The sequence below is a fragment of the Patella vulgata genome, chromosome 3 (genome assembly GCF_932274485.2).
Source record: "Patella vulgata chromosome 3, xgPatVulg1.2, whole genome shotgun sequence".
Lineage (NCBI taxonomy): Eukaryota > Metazoa > Mollusca > Gastropoda > Patellidae > Patella > Patella vulgata.
Window position 1 is genome coordinate 74,417,057 of NC_065881.2, and position 19,015 is coordinate 74,436,071.

The following is a 19,015-nucleotide window of genomic DNA, read 5'->3' on the forward strand; positions in this document are numbered from 1 at the left end:
TTTTTGAATAGAATTGTATACGAACTATATGAATAGCTGAAAGGAACGATTAGAACAAAGTTTCGTAAATACCCTGCTAAAAAAAAAAAAAAAGAAAAATAACACCTCCTCTCCCGCCACAACCACCACCAAACAAAACGTAATATGACATAACTTTGGGCTATTGCGATATAGTATCAAACGATCTAAGAATAAAGTGGTTTAAAAATAAGTCTGACTGCGGATTTCACTTCTATATTGAAACAGGAACATAACATCAACAAAATAATAGGTTGTAGGTATAAGACCCAGCGTAATAATTCACGGCCGCCTTCGTTCTATCTTGTGAGTTCTGATGATCTCAAATACAAATGAAATGAAATGGGGTTTAACGTCCTACTGTTCTGCTCCGAACTGGGCTAATGAAGACGGGCGTACGCCATACAGTGTGCTATGAGGGGAATTTTGCCCGGACAGCGGCACTACGGCCTACTCTTATATCGAATACCAACTGTCAAGGGATCTTTTACGTGCACGCCAATGTGTACACAGGACCTCGGTTTTTTTTCCTATCCGAACGACTAGACAGTTGTTCTTGTCAGACCCTCCGTCCTGCATCACTGACAAGGGGGGGGGGGCACGCCGGATGACCTCAAATACAGATCATTTATAACGGTCAAGGTGTTACCGACACACTTATTAATGTTTAACAAACAAGGTATAATACATCTTACACAGAGATGAACAAAGTATATCTTAATACCCTTCATTAAAACGAGAAAGAATTATAATACTTAAATCTAACACTATGAGGAGAAATTAACTATCTATTACTTAATTTATCCACGTGCTACACACCTGCCAATATTATTTTATTACATTATGTAAATAGTCCTATAGTTATGCTCCGACTGGGCTAATGGAGACGGGTATACGCCATTCAGTCAGCTATGAGGGTAATTTTGCCCGGACAGCGGAGCAGCGGCTTACTCTTATATCGAATTCCAACTGTCAAGAGATCTTTTACGTGGACGCCAATGTGTAAAAGGACCTCGGGTTTTCGTCCCATCTGAACGACTAGACATCTGTCCTTGTTAGGTCCTCCGTCCTGCACCACTGACAAACTGTTCATATTAACGCACGCAAAATGTGTTAACTCATTAAATAGACTTCGTTTCAAAATGGTTCAATAAAGTTTACCCTTGTGCATACTTACACGCGTTCGTTTCAGAGAAGTTAACGTTATCTGATGTATTGATAGGCATATGGATATAACCAATGCTCATCCAGGTCGATATGCAGGCTGTTTTAAGAAAAACAACAAAAGATTACTTAGTTTATGCACATGTATGCATATATATAGACACGGATCAGTTGGGTCATTATATAGGCTTGTGGCTATATGTCAAACATAAATCAGGTATACAGTAAAGCAACATACAAACTAAGGTATCACTGTGTTCACTTAGATTACTAGTTCATAAAAGAGAACAAGTGCAGGTTTGCCTTAAGTGAGTAACATTATATTTTGTATTAACAAAGAATTATCGTTTTTTTAAGAAAAGCTGTATTTTTATCGATGTTTCATGTTTATTTTTTGTTTGTTTTTAAATAGATCGCAAAAGCATCGAAAATGTTCGAATCCGTTGTAAAACAAATTCCCTTATCTGTTGCTTGGTGTAACACTTGGTTTGGTTACGTATTATACATTTGGAAAGAAGAAATACAAATTGCCCCCAGGACCCTGGGCGCTCCCTTTGATTGGTAACCTAATAGGTAAATATTTTAACTTCTTCTCTGTCGTCCGTCCGTCCGTCCAAACGGTCTACTGGTCAGATTTTTTTTAGGAAGGAATCCAATTGAAATTCAGAGCTACGCGACAATTGTCCCTTCCCTGCAACTGAAACTGTTGTAGCTCTTGCTGGTATTGTCCCAGGGCTCCATTAAGAATATCTCTATCAAATTCAAAGTGTCGCAACACATTGTAATTGTTAGAGTGTTTTTGAAAAACTTGCTAAGGTTATCTAGTTAGTTCTAAAGGGGAACTATGTCGTAATTTATAACAGGGTAATAATTTTTAGCCGAGTTAATGTCCATGTCAAAACATACGGTGGAACCCTTTCGAAATGCCATGGATTATGGAAACGTAAAATCCACCCTTCACGACGGTGAGCGTATATTCGCTGACATTTTTGTCACTTTATGGGTTCCAACAAAATATGGGGGGTATGTTGTTTTGTTTCGATTTATTCCAATGGGTTTGATAGGCATAATAGAAAAAATTCTTACCTTCCGATTGACCCAAAAATTTTCTGACGCCATAGGGGTTTTCCGGGGGCATTAACACGCTATCACCCCTTGGTAGACTGTAATGATCAAATGAACTCTATCGGAACTATAGTGGCGGTTACAGAGCACGTACTTGGATAAATTTGAATATATTAATATATTGAAAGAAGTGAACAACCGATGTTTGTGATTGATACTATATCGATTTTATTCTTTTCAGAAACAAATTCTCCTCCCCTAATCTTCAAAAAGTTATTAAAATGGAGAAAAGAATACGGTCCAGCAATCACGATATATTTTGGTAATTACATTTTTGTGGGTTCAATTTATAAATAGTTTTATCAAAGTCTTTACTACGTAAACCTAAAGACCAATTTTTACGTTTGAAATTTTTAAAGTTTATGTGCCATATAAAAAAATATGATAAATATAATAACTTATATTATATTATTTGTAATTGTGGTGTTGATGTACTGTACAACACAAACAATTACTGTAGGATGATCCATACGAATAGGGATTATATCATGATAAGTTTTGAATATAAGATAACAAAATTGTATGCATTCTTGTTACAATAAACAATAAACATTCTGAATATTAGATAATTATCTTACTTTTATAGGTCCGTTAAGGTGTGTAACATTAAACAGTGCTGATTCTGTCAATGAAGCATTGGTAAAGAAAGCAGCTGATTATGCTGGTAGACATCAGACTTTTTCAAGTAAGTTCACATATTCTTAAACCTAACCCTGGACCCAGCCCCAATGCTTACCATAACCCTAACCTACAATCTCGCCAACAATTGCTTGTCCTAACCTTATTTACATCTTAGCGACCTTGACAAAAATTGATCTTTCCTTAACAAATAGATTTAACCTATGTTTCACATCTTTATTTGACTATAGCACGATTTCGGCTTGAGGAAATATCTATATAATTTTATATCTTACTTAGCTTCGTATTTGACATAATTACTATGTGTTCATCTACTTATAATTGGTATTGCTTTAATTACTTATATGACAGTGGATGCTTTTTCTGATGGCTACAAGAACATTATATTTTCTGATGTCAACCCGTCATGGAAACAACTTAGAAAGATTGGCCTTCAAGGTCTAAGGTAACACAAGCTTATTGTAAACTGCCAAAAATAACCCTCTTCTCGGTTACACATTTGACGTTCTTACTCGTCCACCCCTTAAATGTTTCAATCAAATGTCATCTTTTCAAGCATGCCCCTCACACAGGCATGGTTACCTTTACCTATTAGGAAATCCCTTCGTCGTGTCAACATAAAACAGCCCCCCCCTACCCCCAACAAAAAATATAAACCCACACGACAATAACCTTTATATGCCCACTCACATCATGCTAAGGGTTGATACGAGAAATATTGAAATGGCAAGATTTTCAGAGAAAACATTAACACCATATTCCTGAAGCAATGGCCCGACAAATTCCTCTCTGACCATTGCTGGATTGGCTTCGGATACTTGAGCTTATGGAGGAGTGTGGCTATTCTTCCCGTTCAATCAAATCTATCTCAAGTACAGCAACGTGGCAGCCCTTCGTTTAATCTGGAATCTTCCCTAGTGATTTAAGGTATTAAAAACGGTGAAAGTATTGTTCCTCTCCAAACAGTATTGTTTACATTGTATGCGTTTTGTTAGCCTCGTTTGTCGCGTGATAACATATTTGGTCCAATTTGGAACTCTGTTTAAGGCGTAATGATATTTTTACGCAGTTAGCTATTGGTTGTTAATCGGACTATTGACCAGTCATAATTTGGAACAGCAATTTGCTTCCATTACAGCAGTGTTAAGTTGGATTAGGTCTAATCAAAAGAAACACCGCGAGGAGTATGCATGAACACAAATCATATGATTCCCGTTTCAGGCAATATCTGTCAGGAAATAAACTAGAAGAGAAATTATTTGAATCCACATCAAAGGTGATGAGACGAATGAAAGAAGAAAATGGAAAACCAGTCGATATACAGAAATACATCAGTTTATTGGTTTTTAATTTACTTCATGGTGTCTGTTTTAATAAAAGGTAATTCTGATATAATAAAAGGTAATTCTAATACAATAAAAGGTAATTCTAATACAATAATAGATAATTTTAATATAATAAAAGGTAACTTTAATATAATAAAAGGTAACTTTAATATAATACAAGGTAACTTTAATAAAAGGTAACTTTACTAACAAAATATAATACAAGTGAAATGAATGGTATTTGTGTATAGGATACAGCACGAGACTGAGTTTATGCTGGGGAAAGAAAGACTGAAGAAAATAACCTAAGAAAAAGAAAAACCGGGGCCGACAGGACGAGTTTTTTGTGACGAGGGTTTTTTCTGAAGTCTTTCTTCCCCAGCATATCCAAAGTCGAGGACTTTATCTTGCTTATAAACCGTCTATGTTTACATGTACGCAAAATGAGAATATCACAGAATTCCTATAAGAATAACCTTAGATCATGTTTTCTTATGGAAAAATAAAACCTTGCCCTGGAAGAAAAACTTTCAGAAGAATAACCCCAAATTTCTCTGTATATATCCAAAGCCGCCCCCGACTTTTAGACCTCAAGGTATTCCGGACATAGAATATACCCCAAAGATCAAAGAGATTTACCGTTACAGTTTTATAAATTACAATAAAAGATAGCTCTAATATAATAAAAGGTAATTCTAATATAATAAAGGGTATTTCTAATACAACAAAGTGCAATTCTTCTATACTCTTCAGACAAAGTAGAGGATATTGAAATGCAGGTTGTGATATGATAAATAGTCAGGGACACTTGATATGCTTTGAGAGTATGTTCACAGATGAAGAACTTATCGCCCCAACAAAGCCACTGACCTGCATGTGCCACACGCAATAGCGCCATACACGTGGGAGGGGTTCATTGTCAAATTTGACACTTCAAGGAAGGGTTGATGAAAACTGCCGCTTGCTGGTTTATCGATATCTATGTTTGCTTTCCTGTCGATACTTGCATAAGATTTACTGTTTAGCGTATCGTTGCTTTAGTGTGTTACATTTAATTTGATCGGGAGACGTGTTCGTCGAGTCAACGTCAACCGACAACACTGCACTGGCACTGAGTGGCACTGCAAGAGGAGTGGGGCAGATTGTCCCAAATCGTGATTGGACGGTTGATTAGGAGCATGCCACGACGAATTGCTGAATGTCTGAGGATTGGTGGAGTAATTACACATTATTAAGACAAAAATCAAAAACTTCCATTTTCACTTTTGACAGTGCTTCTCTTTGCGAGTGAATGGGACTGTCAGATAAGCCGCCCATATGAACTGTTTATGTTCATGTGTATCCAATTGGCCTGTTATTAACATACACTGGTTTCCTCTAATAAAAACAGCAGTGCATTTCCGCAGTTTTGTATGGTTTCTGAATATCCCCTATAGTCCGGTGGTTGAAGGGGGGGGGGGGGAATCGCCACCCGAGCTGTGAATTTATGAGACCAAGTTTTTCTAGACCAGTTTTTTGCGTAGATTCCGAATCTGGGTGGTGATCAGGCGTTTGAGGGGGCGTTTTCGAGATATAGGGGGTCAAATGTCTACAATGGGGGGGGGGGGTGATGTCATTATGTTGACATAATATATTAATAAAACATCAATTTCTAAGACTGCCCATCTATAAATAAGTGTTTATGATGCCCCTGGACAACTGTTTTGATTTATGGGGAGGTGGGGTGGGGGTAGCAGGTGTGCGCGTGTGGAGGGGTGGGATGGGGATAAAATTGGCGGGGAAATGAGTTCATGTTGATTTAAATGATGATTTTCTAAGAGCTTGATGAAACATCTCTAAATATGTTTATAAGATTCCTATTGTATGGGGCTGAACGCCGAGGTGGGTGCCCGCCGTGGGGGGTGGGGACGGGTCGGGTGATGGCGGGTGGCAACATGTATTTTTATGGACAGAAATCATTTCGTTCATAATTGAGCTTAAAGTGGTATCTCGTTAGCGTTCTCATTCAAAATATTAAATTATAATGGTACTTTTCAAGAGATCTGGAAATGTAAATCAAAAACACATTAACTCAGAGATATGTTTAGTTGTTAGTTTATTCTTTGTCTTCATCAGAAGATTCAAAATCAAAAGTTCATATGAGCGAGATAAATATTTATTTGGTTGCTGGCCAACAGCTCGCACCTTTGGATATGCTTCAGAAACCAATTCACATTGAAAATCTTCATTCCAGTCATGCAGCAAAAGACCACGTATACGCCAAGGTGGTTATAAAGAAAGGGCTGTTATTTTTGCACCCAGAAAATCTTTTTTCTAGCGTCATCTAGTGATGTAAGTCGTCTTTCGCGATATTTTCTACCTTTGCCCGTCTCATTATCGATTAAAATTTGTATATTTGGATCATCGTTTGCGAAGAGAATGATTGGGATGTCTATTTCGCCCGAGCAAGAACGCAAAATACAATTTGTTTCAGCACCTCCATTAATTTGCAATGCGAAGAAGAGTAGGTAAGATATTTTGGTGTCCTCGTGGTTGGTTGTCAGTTCTAAGATATTCTCGACACTTTCAATACTAATCTTGATATTTTTTGATCCAATCAAGATTAGTATTGAAAGTGTCGAGAATATCTCGGCCTACATGCTTTCAGTGGTAATGACTATCTGTCTGTCTTTTTCAAGATAATCCCAACTTTCTAACAATTTTTACAGAGCTGGGATAGACAAATGATGCTTCTGATGACGTAATTTCTGGTTTAGAAAAATTGTTTGTACATGTACCTTGTACGGCGAAAACCGACTTACATCAATAGATGACACTAGAAGAAGGATCTTCTGGAGAAATTTTAATTGTGATTAAAAATAACAAAACTTTCTTTCTTTATTACCATCTTGCCCGAGTAGTCTTTTGCTGCACAATAAACGCAATAATTATGTTGCAGCAATATGGAGAAAGGTTGCAAAATTAATGATCGAACAAGATGACTCTGCGATACAAGGCTGGAATTTACAATTTGAATGGGTATCTGAAGCATATCAAAAGGATATACGCATATCAAGAAGATATCTATCCCACTCATATTATTAGAATAAACTAATATCTAAACATGTGTTTTTATGTACATGTGCCATTATAATTTAATATTTTGGCACTGAACGAAAACTCGAGAAAACACTTTTCAAGTCAATTTTGAACCAAGTGGTTTCTGTCCCAAAAAATACATTTAACCCCCCCCCCCCATACAATGGTAATCGTATACACATATTTAGAGATGTGCAGTGGAATTAAAAAGTAATGTTTTACCAAGCTCTAAGAAAATCATCAACGTGAATTCACTTCCCGCCAATTGTACCTCCCCCCCGCCCCATCCATACACGCACACTTGCTACCCCACCCCACCTCCCCACAAATCAAAATAATTGTCCAGGGGCATCATAAACACTTATTTGAAGATGGGCAGTCCTAGAAATTTATGTTTTATTAATATATTATGTCAACATGATGACCCCCCCCCCTCCACACACACACACACCTGCTATCCCCACCCCACCTCCTCACAAATCAAAACAGTTGTCCAGGGGCATCATAAACACTTATTTATAGATGGGCAGTCTTAGAAATAAATGTTTTATTAATATATTACGTCAACATAATGACATTTCTTCCCCCCCCCCCCCATTGTAGACATTTGACCCCCTGTATCTCGAAAACGCCCCCTCAAACGCCTGATCACCACCCAGATTCGGAATCTACGCAAAGAACTGGTCTAGAAAAACTTGGTCTCATAAATTCACAGCTCGGGTGGCGATTCCCCCCCTTCAGCCACCGGACTACTACTCTTTTTGAAGAGTATATAACAAACGGTAATTCTAATATAATAAAAGAAACCTTGAAAGTTGAAAAAGAAGAGTAGACAAGAAACGCAGCTGTGTTGGCAAAATTTCCCTCATTGCACATTGTATGTTGTCCACCCGTCTTCATTAGTCCAGTTGGTGCAGAAGAGTAAGACACAGAACCCCCATTTCCTTTCATTTCATTGTATCTAGTCTAAGATAAACACATGTAGATGTAATTATGATAATTTCAAACAGTTTAATTAACACATTGTTCTATAAGTAGGACACTGCTTCCAATTTTGAGGATTACGTGTTTCTAAGATTGGCATGAATATGATCTTATCAAATGTTGATGACATTTATTGTCTTGCTGGAAGTGACTGTATCTCTTTATCACAGTATTTATGTGGATGAATGTATCAAATTGCATATATTTTAAACACGACCGAACAGTTATCGTTAACGTACTGTTTCTATATTAACAGTTTTGAATTAGACGACCAAATATTTTTGAAGCTGTTGAATGTTCTGGACGAGACTAGCAATGATTTTGGAAATGGCTTCTTTGAAGATGTTTTCCCACCTCTTCGGAAATATCCAACAGCAAAATTTAGAAAGATTATGTCAATGCTTAGTGATTTCAAGGATTTTATAGAAGATGAATGCAACAAACATCGTGCGAAATTCTCGGAAGGTTGGTAATTTTCAAATTGTTCTGGAGATTTTATAAACTATGTGTAAACCGAGGGTGTTTTTTTTTCTTGTAAACATTCTACAGATTATACTCGCCTATTGATTTTTCACAGAGTTACTGTAGCTATCACAGGAACCTTGTTGAAATTTCGAATGCGTTTCTCTGATTACTTTTTCCATTCATATGTTACTTTGTATAGAAATTAAAGATACATTATGGAAATAACGAGCTGGTAGTACTCACTATATAATAATAGTTAAAAACTAGATAATGTAAAGAAATATGTTGAAAATTTCAGTCAGATTGATCCATTCTGAACCGAGAATTTAACGATGGAATTTTGGGCCTAGCCCAAGTCGGTACAATAAAAAACATAGTCTTGATTATCCAATTTTTGATTTAATCATGAATGAGCGTTGAGCAGCAGATCTCAGGTTAGCAATTACATCGAGAGTTAATTAATGTCTAATTAATAATTTAGATAACATTTCAGGCCTAAATAAAGACCTGGAATGGGCAGATTGAGCTCTTGCATAATGTATGTTTAAATCTTCTTCTGTGGAGTTTGTCACAATGATTTTAGATTTAACATGGACAACTTTCGACGTATAAGGATCTGACATGCCCCCGTCTATATTTTTTTAATATATACATATGAAACTAAATCTTTGTAATTTCAGATAATATGAACGATTTTACAGACTTTTTGATCAATGCCAAGAAACAAGCTATCCTGGAAGATCCTACCTTAGAATCGGTTATCACTAACCGTCATATCACCCAAACCGTTAAAGATATATTCCTTGGTAAAATATAAATTAAATCATGCATTTTTTCTCTTTAATATATCTTATTGTTCCAAAATGTACATTGTACAGTTTTAATTTAATAAAACTACAACCAAGTCACAATGTAAAATTTACGTTAACTACTAATTATATATTACATCTGATTCTACAAGGATTACATATGAATCTAAATGTATATATTACAGCTGATTCTACATGTATATATTACAGCTGGTGTTGATACAACAAGGCAAACTATGACCTGGACTATTCTATTATTAGTAACACATCCAGAAATACAGAAGAAAGTTCAAGCTGAATTAGATCAAGTATTAGGTATGTTAACCAAGACAATCATGATTTGTATGATAGTATAATTAAAGAATGTGAGACCGATATATTTGAAAACATTGAATAAATCTTGAAGGAACCACGACATCCATTAACATGAAAACAATGAAAACTTATAGCTGCATTATCTGATGCAATGTTACAGCGTTGGGGTGGCTGGATTGACGTGAGGAATTAAAAAGAAATAAAGTAAGTATTAATACGGAACTACTGTAAAATGGTAGTCCGTAAGCTACATAGCTCACCTATAGTAAGTCAGATAAACCACTCAATGTTATTTTTATCACCGACGAATTAAATCAACGGAGGAATAGCAACATGACATTATCAATATATAAAAATATTTGGTAGTCGGGATGTCAATATAATAAAAAAAATAATAGTTATCTTTCTTTACCGTGTTAAATTTTATTTGCTAGATGCTGGACAAGCCCCCACTTTACGTGACAGGGACAGACTGCCTTACACCGAGGCTGTTTTACACGAGAGTATGCGACTGTGTCCAGTCGTACCAGTGGGAATACCACATACAACTCGATGTGATACAACTATTGGTAATTTTATATAGACCATTTTTCCTTTTTGTTTTCTTTTTAAATTTATATGTGGTCTTGGAATATGTTTTTAATATGTTCTTGATTATATGTTACTTTTCATTTCCATTCTATGCCGCTCAAAGAAGATAATGTTGCCTATTATTGTCAACAATGCAAAACAGCCTCTCTTAGACTAAAGTGTTGATTTAGCTTGTTGGATTATCCCCTGTTTTCGTTAACAATATAAAACGTCTATAATTAACTCAAACTGAAATGTTTTCCGCTGTCGACATAGTAAGCCAGAAATGAAACTAAACTAGTAAACAATCTTCGAAACAAATTTAAGCTTTTCAGATTACTAATCTTGTCAACCATATTTTTGACCAAAATCATTGAGGGTTAGTTCATTTAAGATAGCCGAGGGAACAGCCACTGTCCTGAATCTAAATTCTGGGTCTACAACTTTCGTTTTTCATTGAGTAAATAACGATAATTTAACTTAATCTTTAACAGGTGAATATGAGATACCTAAAGGTACTATGGTGATGATCAACCACTGGGCGCTTCACAATGATCCATAGGTTTGGAAAAATCCTGATGTCTTCAGACCTGAAAGATTTATGGATGAAGATGGAAATCTGGCACCTAAAACTATGTCATGGCTGCCATTTTCTGCTGGACGTAGAAATTGTTTGGGTGAAACTATTGCTAGACCCGAGATGCATCTCATGCTGGCTCTACTTCTGAGGAATATGAAATTTAGATGCCGAGACGGCCAAACAATGGACATGAATCCAGAGGGATCTAACAGTATCATTACCTTAGCTCCCCCTAAAAACTATGTGATCGCAGAGATGAGAAAATAAATTAGGCGGGTGAGCCGTCTATGAAATTTCAATTTCAAACTCTCACAATCTCGAGCCCCGATGTTGATCGTATGTATGTATGTATTATATTTGTGATATTATAAATCCATAAATTCTGACCACAGTATTCTGATTATGATTCTTATTCAGTGACCAATACTTCCTTTTTTTCTTTCACCTATACAGAGGGAACAACGGATAGGTAACCTTACAGCTTACAGTTACAAGAAGTTAGACTCTTATATTAATACTCTCTTTGATATGTGCCAGAGAAGGAAACAGGGGCTGAATCACAAACCATATCAGAAAAAAATAGAACGGCTTTGTAGAACAATAAACAAACAAACTGAAACACGATAAAGTAAATGTATGCATTGCCGAATATTCAGTAAACGACATAGACAGCTTTTTGTCGAGTAAAATACTATGATCTTTCAGACATCACTTTGTGAAAGGTGGCAAGGCCGTCGGTACGTCCTAATTAAAGTCAAAAGAGATTTGTCCTCCGTATACGTTTTGACTTTATGTCTAGTCAACGCCATCTAGTAGGGAAATCTTAGAAATGTTTATCATAGTAACATTTAACTGTGGGAGAGAGAGAGATAGAGAGAGTAAGAGAGAGCGAGAGAGAGAGAGAGAGAGAGAGAGAGATGTTTAACGTCCACTCGACACAAACTAGGTTATTTCGGGACTAACATTTAACTGTGGGAATCTCAGTCATGATTGTACGACAAATTACAAAACTGTTGAATTGATCCCCTTGACGCATTATAAAATCATTCAACCTATAAGGCCATGAAACTCGATTTACACACCCGATTAGATTTTATTACATACTTCGAGAAGGTATTTGTTGAGTAATAAAACCTCTGGGGCTGGCGGGGGGTTGGATGGTTAGCAGGCGCGCGCTGTATCATACGGTCTGTCATTGAGTCAGCTGGCGGGGTTTCGAATTCCCGGTTGTACGTGACAAGGAGTAGGGTCGCCTGTCTAACCTCGTGGGTTTTCTCCGGGTCCTCCGGTTTCCTGCCACTGATAAAGACCCCTACGCGCAAGCGAAATATTAAAATAGAATTGAACCATGTGTTAGTCGCGAAATGACCTAGTTTTGTCGAGTGGACGTTAAACCCCATTTCTCTCTCTCTCTCTCTCTAGAGTTTTCTAGGGGCCATGTGCAGTAGCGGGTTTAGAAGCTGGGAATAGGGGGTGGGGCGGTTCCAAATCTAGGGCGCCATCCACAATCCCACCCCACAATGAATGTCAACAAAATAATGGCTATAACATCAAGCGTCCCAGTAGAACATAGGTAGTGTTGTATAATTATATAGTTGTTCGCCGATCGTTGTCTGGCCGGAAAGCAGTTTTATTTAAGTTGACATAAATTTTATGTCATATATGATGATTCTGCCTATAACACTGAGCAACCTGAGAAAATTTTGAAAAATTGAGTCAATATCCTAGCAGTTGAGGTCATTGCTGGGAGAAAGTCTTGTGGACGAGACGACCAGAAATGTGAGTCAATGGGACAGAATCTCGAGATCTGCCCCTGTCAATTCCGCCTGTTTTGCAAGAGTTGACATAACATTTGTTTTGTTTGATGCCCCACGACCCACACACCAGAATAACTGGGCAGTTCACTATAACCGTGAATATGATAGTACTGAGACAGTATAAGACAACAGAGGAATAGAAGAATGATGTTATAACGGAATCGAGCGCCGCAGGCGCGAACAAATTTAAGATATGTAACCGAGCTTTTAATTTTTCTGGACTGGGCTTGAAAATTTTAGTCAATGTCATGGCAAATGGAACCAAATTCTCATTAACGAGAGGATAAGAAATGGGACAGAATCTTGTGGCCTATCTGTCAATTTCGCCTGTTTTGTGATTGTTTGTTTACCTCATTAATTCATTTAGTCTGAGATCTACTGCGGTGAGTACTTTTTTTTGAGACCGACTATTTTTTTGTCATTGGGGAAAAACATTTCATAGAACAAAACACTCACAACAGAATAAGAGTGACAAACATTTTTTCAAACATGACAAGCAGACATGGTTATTTTATACTATAGTTTTGTGTGACGTATGCAATTTAGGCTCAAGGATTCACACAAATACATAGTATTTAGGATCTATTCTGGCATTGTTTGTTTACCTCATTAATTCATTAAGTCGCCGATGCATAATTTTGAGACCGACTGCAGTGACTGCACTTATTTTGAGACCGACTATTTTTCTCCCTGGGGGAAATTTTGTTCTTAGACCAACATACTCCTAACAGAATAAGAGTGAAACACAACATTTTTTCAAACATGATAAGTTGACTAGGTTATTTTATACTAAAGTAACGTGACGTATGCAGTGGGCACTTATTTTGCACTGATTTTGCGACCGACTATTTTTCTTCCGGGGGGGGGGGGCGGGGTGTACCCCCCCCCCACACACACACACCCACATTTACGCCCCTGATCGTGTGTTCGTCTTGTGTCAAGTTCGGGACAGTTTAACGAAGTGTGACATTCAATCGGTCAACAGTGGAAACACCGACATTCATGTGTCTAGAACCGTAAGGGTATTTCTAATATAATAAAGGGTATTTCTAATATAATAAAGGGTATTTCTAATATAATATTTCTAATATAATAAAGGGTATTTCTAATATAATAAAGGGTATTTCTAATAATAAAACAAATTGCAATTTTTATATAAGAAACGGTAATTTTAATATAATAAAAGGTGAAAATATGATAATGGGTAATTGTAATATAATAAAATAAACCGTGAAAGTTGAAAAAGAAGAGTAAGCAAACGACGCGGCCGTCTGTATTAGCCCAGTTGGTGCGGAATAGTAAGACACAGCCCCCCCCCCCCTTCGCCCCATTGCCTTTCATCATATTATATTTTAGTCTCAGATGTAGACACAATTTATGATAATTTCATACAGTTTAATTAGCACGCCATTCTATAAGTAGAACACTGCTTTCATTTTTGAGGATTAAGCCGGTCTATGATTGGCATGAATATGCTCTTATCCAAAGTTGATGACATTTATTGTCTTGCTGGAAGTGACTGTCTTTATCATAGTATTTACGTCGATGAATGTATGAAATTGCACATAATTTTAAACACGACCGAACAGTTATCGTTAACGTACTGTTTCTATATTAACAGCCATTGAATGTTCTGGACGAGACTAGCAATGATTTTGGAAACGGCTTCTTTGAAGATGTTTTCCCACCTCTTCGGAAATATCCAACAGCAAAATTTAGAAAGATTACGGCAATGTTTAATGATTTCAAGGATTTTATAGAAGATGAATGCATTAAACATCGTGCGAAATTCTCGGAAGGTTGGTAATTTTTTCAAATTGTTCTGAAGGGTTATTAGCCATGTGCGAACCGAGGGTGTTTTTATTCTTGCAAACACTCTATCGGGAAGACTCCCCCATTGATTGTTCGCAGAGGTACTGTGCTTATCGCCAGAACCATGTTGAAATTTTAAACGCGTCTCTCCGATTACTTTTACTTTTCGTATGTTACTTCGAGAGTTTAGTATAGCGATTAAGTCTTCCTCTGTGGAGTTTTTCCACAATGATTATAGATTCAGCATGGACGACTTTGAGCGTATAAGGGTCTGACATGCCCTCATCTATAATTCTTTAATATATTTTTGAAACTAAATCTTTTGTAATTTCAGATAATATGAACGATTTTACAGACTTTTTGATCAATGCCAAAAAACAAGCTGTCCTGGAAGATCCTACCTTAGAGTCGGTTATCACTAACAGTCATCTCGTCCAAACCGTTAAAGATATATTCCTTGGTAAAATATAAATTAATTTATGTCATTTTCTCTTTAATATATCTCATTGGTCATATATGAACATTATACAGTTTTAATTTAATAAAACTGCAACCAAGTCACAATGTAAACTTTACGTTAACTAATGATTAAATTGATTGTCCAATGGATTATCTTAGCAAGTTTGTTTATATTAATTAATTCAAAGCAGTATTGCTTCTACCATTCAATATAAGGGTCGTTATAGTTTCATGGTCTGTTCTGCTGCTTTGAGTCGAATAACAGCACGTATATATTACATCTAATTCTACATGTATATATCTGATTCTACAAGTATTACATCTGATTCTACCAGTATTACATCTTATTCTACATGTATATATTACATCTGATTCTACATGTATATATATTACATCTGATTCTACATGTATATACAAGTATTACATCTGTTTCTACATGTATATACATGTATTTCATCTGATTCTACATGTATATATTACATCTGATTCTACATGTATATATTACATCTGATTCTACATGTATATATACGTGTATTACATTTGATTCTACATGTATATATTGCATCTGATTCTGCATGTATATATTACATCTGATTCTTCTTCTACATGTCTATATTACATCTGATTCTACATGTATATATTAGATCTGAATCTACATGTATATATTACAGCTGATTCTATGTATATATTACAGCTGGTGTTGATACAACCAGGCAAACTATCACCTGGACTATTCTATTATTAGCAACACGTCCAGAAATACAGAAAAAAGTTCAAACCGAATTAGATCAAGTATTATGTATGTTAGTTACGACTACCATGATTTGAATGATAGACTATTGTTACAGAATGTGGGACAGATATTTTTGAAAACATTGACGAGATCTTGAGGGGATTGCGGCAGCCAAAGTTCAAATCAGCACACAATATTCGGTTTCAGAGACTGACCAAAGGCGAGTGTAGGGGCGGTGTGGATCCAACCTGGACTACATAGTTATAGTCGCAGGGAATTATGAGATCAGTTTCACATCCAATAACTTGAAAAAATATAACCGCATTATCGTATGCAATGTTACAGAGTTGGGGTGGCTGGGTTGAAGTAGGAAATTAAAAAAGAAATAAAGTATTAATACAGAAATACTGTGGAATGTTAGTCCGTCAGCTATATAAATCACCCAAGCTGTAGTACCTACTTTGATCGAAAGTCAAATAAATCACTCACTTTTTTTGTATCACGGACGACGAATTAAACAAACCGAGGGATAGCAACCTGACAATATATGAAAATATTTTGATGTCGATATGATTAAAAAAGAATAGTGATCTATCTGTATTTTTTAAAATTCATTTGCTAGATGCTGGACAAGCCCCCATTTTACGTGACAGAGAAAGGTTGCCTTACATAGAGGCTGTTTTACATGAGAGTATGCGACTGTGTCCAGTCGTACCAATGGGAGTACCACATACAACCCGCTGTGACACAACTATTGGTAATTTACTAGCCATTCTTTGATTTTCTCTTTTTTTTCCTTTTTAATTTATATGTTGTCTTGGAATATATTTCTAATATGGTTTTAATTATATGTTGATTTTCTAGAATGCACAGCAGAATTTTTTAGACTAATATGTTAATTTAGCTTGATGAATTTGATTTCATTAACAATTTAACGCCTATAGTAACTTGAAAACGAGACCTGCATGTGTTACGAAACTTCGTTTTTAAAAAACTGGGAAGTAGTTATATCCAGATACACCCTGTGGTATCTTTGATATGAATATTTAACCGTATTTCTAGATGTCATTTAGATAATTGTCTTTAAATAAGTCAAACCAAATTGTTTTCCACTATCTACATAGTAAGACGGAAACGAAATAAAATTAGTAAACAAGACGATGTCCGCTTAATCTTCGAAACAAATTTAAACACACCGAGCTTTTCCCATTACTAATCAGATCAGCTATATTCAATGAGATTTAGTTAATCTAAGATAGCTGAGTAAACAGCTTGTCCTGAATCTAAATTTTTGGTGTGCAACTTTCTTTTTTTTTTATTTAGTAAATAAAAGATAATATAACTTTATTTTTAACAGGTGAATATGAGATACCTAAAGGTACTATGGTGATGATCAACCACTGGGCGCTTCACAATGATCCCGAGGTTTGGAAAGATCCTGATGTTTTCAGACCAGAAAGATTTATGGATGAAGATGGAAATCTGGCGCCTAAAACTATGTCATGGCTGCCATTTTCTGCTGGACGTAGAAATTGTTTGGGTGAAACTATTGCCAGACCCGAGATGCATCTCATACTGGCTTTACTTCTGCGGAATATGGAATTTAGTTGCCCAGACGGGCAAACAATGGATATGAATCCAGTGGCTGCTAACAGTTCTTTCTCCTTTACTCCTCCTTTAAACTATGTGATCGCAGAAATGAGAAAATAGATTATTTTAATTTTAACCCGTCGCAATCTTGATCAAAAATGTGGATCGTATGTATAAATATAATGGAGTTTAATGTCATGCTTTATATTTGTGATATTATAAATCCATAAATTCTCACCACAGTATTTTGATTATGATTCTTATACAGTGCCCTATACCTAGACCCCCCTCCCCAGCTTTAATTCTTTGTAAGTAAGAGAGAAAAATTATTCTAGACAAGTCGTAATTTCGATCACACATAGTACATGCATATGCTTTTCTTCAAAATAAAGGTACAGCTTTTAAAGCGAAACGGGTGAATATGAGATACCTAAAGGTACTATGGTGATGATCAACCACTGGGCGCTTCACAATGATCCCGAGGTTTGGAAAGATCCTGATGTCTTCAGACCAGAAAGATTTATGTATGAAGATGGAAATCTGGCGCCTAAAACTATGTCATGGCTGCCATTTTCTGCTGGACGTAGAAATTGTTTGGGTGAAACTATTGCCAGACCCGAGATGCACCTCATGCTGGCTTTACTTCTGCGGAATATGGAATTTAGTTGCCCAGACGGGCAAACAATGGATATGAATCCAGTGGCTGCTAACAGTTCTTTCTCCTTTACTCCTCCTTTAAACTATGTGATCGCAGAAATGAGAAAATAGATTATTTTAATTTTAACCCGTCGCAATCTTGATCAAAAATGTGGATCGTATGTATAAATATAATGGAGTTTAATGTCATGCTTTATATTTGTGATATTATAAATCCATAAATTCTCACCACAGTATTTTGATTATGATTCTTATACAGTGCCCTATACCTAGACCCCCCTCCCCAGCTTTAATTCTTTGTAAGTAAGAGAGAAAAATTATTCTAGACAAGTCGTAATTTCGATCACACATAGTACATGCATATGCTTTTCTTCAAAATAAAGGTACAGCTTTTAAACCGAAACGGGGCTTGTGGAGCGGTGTGAATGCCATCATGTTACACGATGAACCACAACGCGAACTCCTAATATCATCACTTATAAAAGTTATGAAGCAGGAATTGAATTTTCATTCTTTCACCTTTATAGGTTAAACAACGGGCATGTAACTTTAACTTTCCGGGCAGTCTATTTTTAACTTCTGGCTTGCGAGTTAGGCTTCGTTATAAACGGGTATTTTTGGTCAACTCCACCCAAACTACCGTCCATTGCCATGAAAATTTACATTGGTAACAGCAAATTACCGTCGCGTTGTATTTATAATTACATTGCCTGCAAATATAAAATATGGCTTTAAACACACTCTAATACTTGTTTCTAAGCTGTAACTTCTATCCGTAACCTGTTTTGTATACCAGTTTCAAATTTCTATTTTTCTGTGGCCTGCTTGTCTTATAGCAAATTGGTTTTCAATACAAACAACTATCCGATAATCGA

General features: G+C 36.2%; 2 protein-coding genes across 2 annotated transcripts; both read left to right on the forward strand.

Annotated features, from left to right (window-relative positions):
- The first annotated feature begins 2,198 nt into the window (after window positions 1-2,198).
- Window positions 2,199-9,023, forward strand: LOC126815115 (cytochrome P450 2G1). The gene is made up of 7 exons (XM_056099320.1): window positions 2,199-2,205; window positions 2,489-2,569; window positions 2,894-2,992; window positions 3,298-3,391; window positions 4,168-4,326; window positions 8,590-8,798; window positions 8,998-9,023. Exons 1-7 carry the CDS (start codon window positions 2,199-2,201, stop codon window positions 9,021-9,023), a joined length of 675 nt encoding a protein of 224 aa, XP_055955295.1.
- A 459-nt stretch (window positions 9,024-9,482) lies between these two features.
- LOC130012120 (steroid 17-alpha-hydroxylase/17,20 lyase-like) lies at window positions 9,483-17,734 on the forward strand. The gene is made up of 5 exons (XM_056099321.1): window positions 9,483-9,604; window positions 9,818-9,922; window positions 10,357-10,491; window positions 17,251-17,499; window positions 17,727-17,734. Exons 1-5 carry the CDS (start codon window positions 9,484-9,486, stop codon window positions 17,732-17,734), a joined length of 618 nt encoding a protein of 205 aa, XP_055955296.1. The 5' UTR covers window position 9,483.
- The last annotated feature ends 1,281 nt before the right edge of the window (window positions 17,735-19,015 follow it).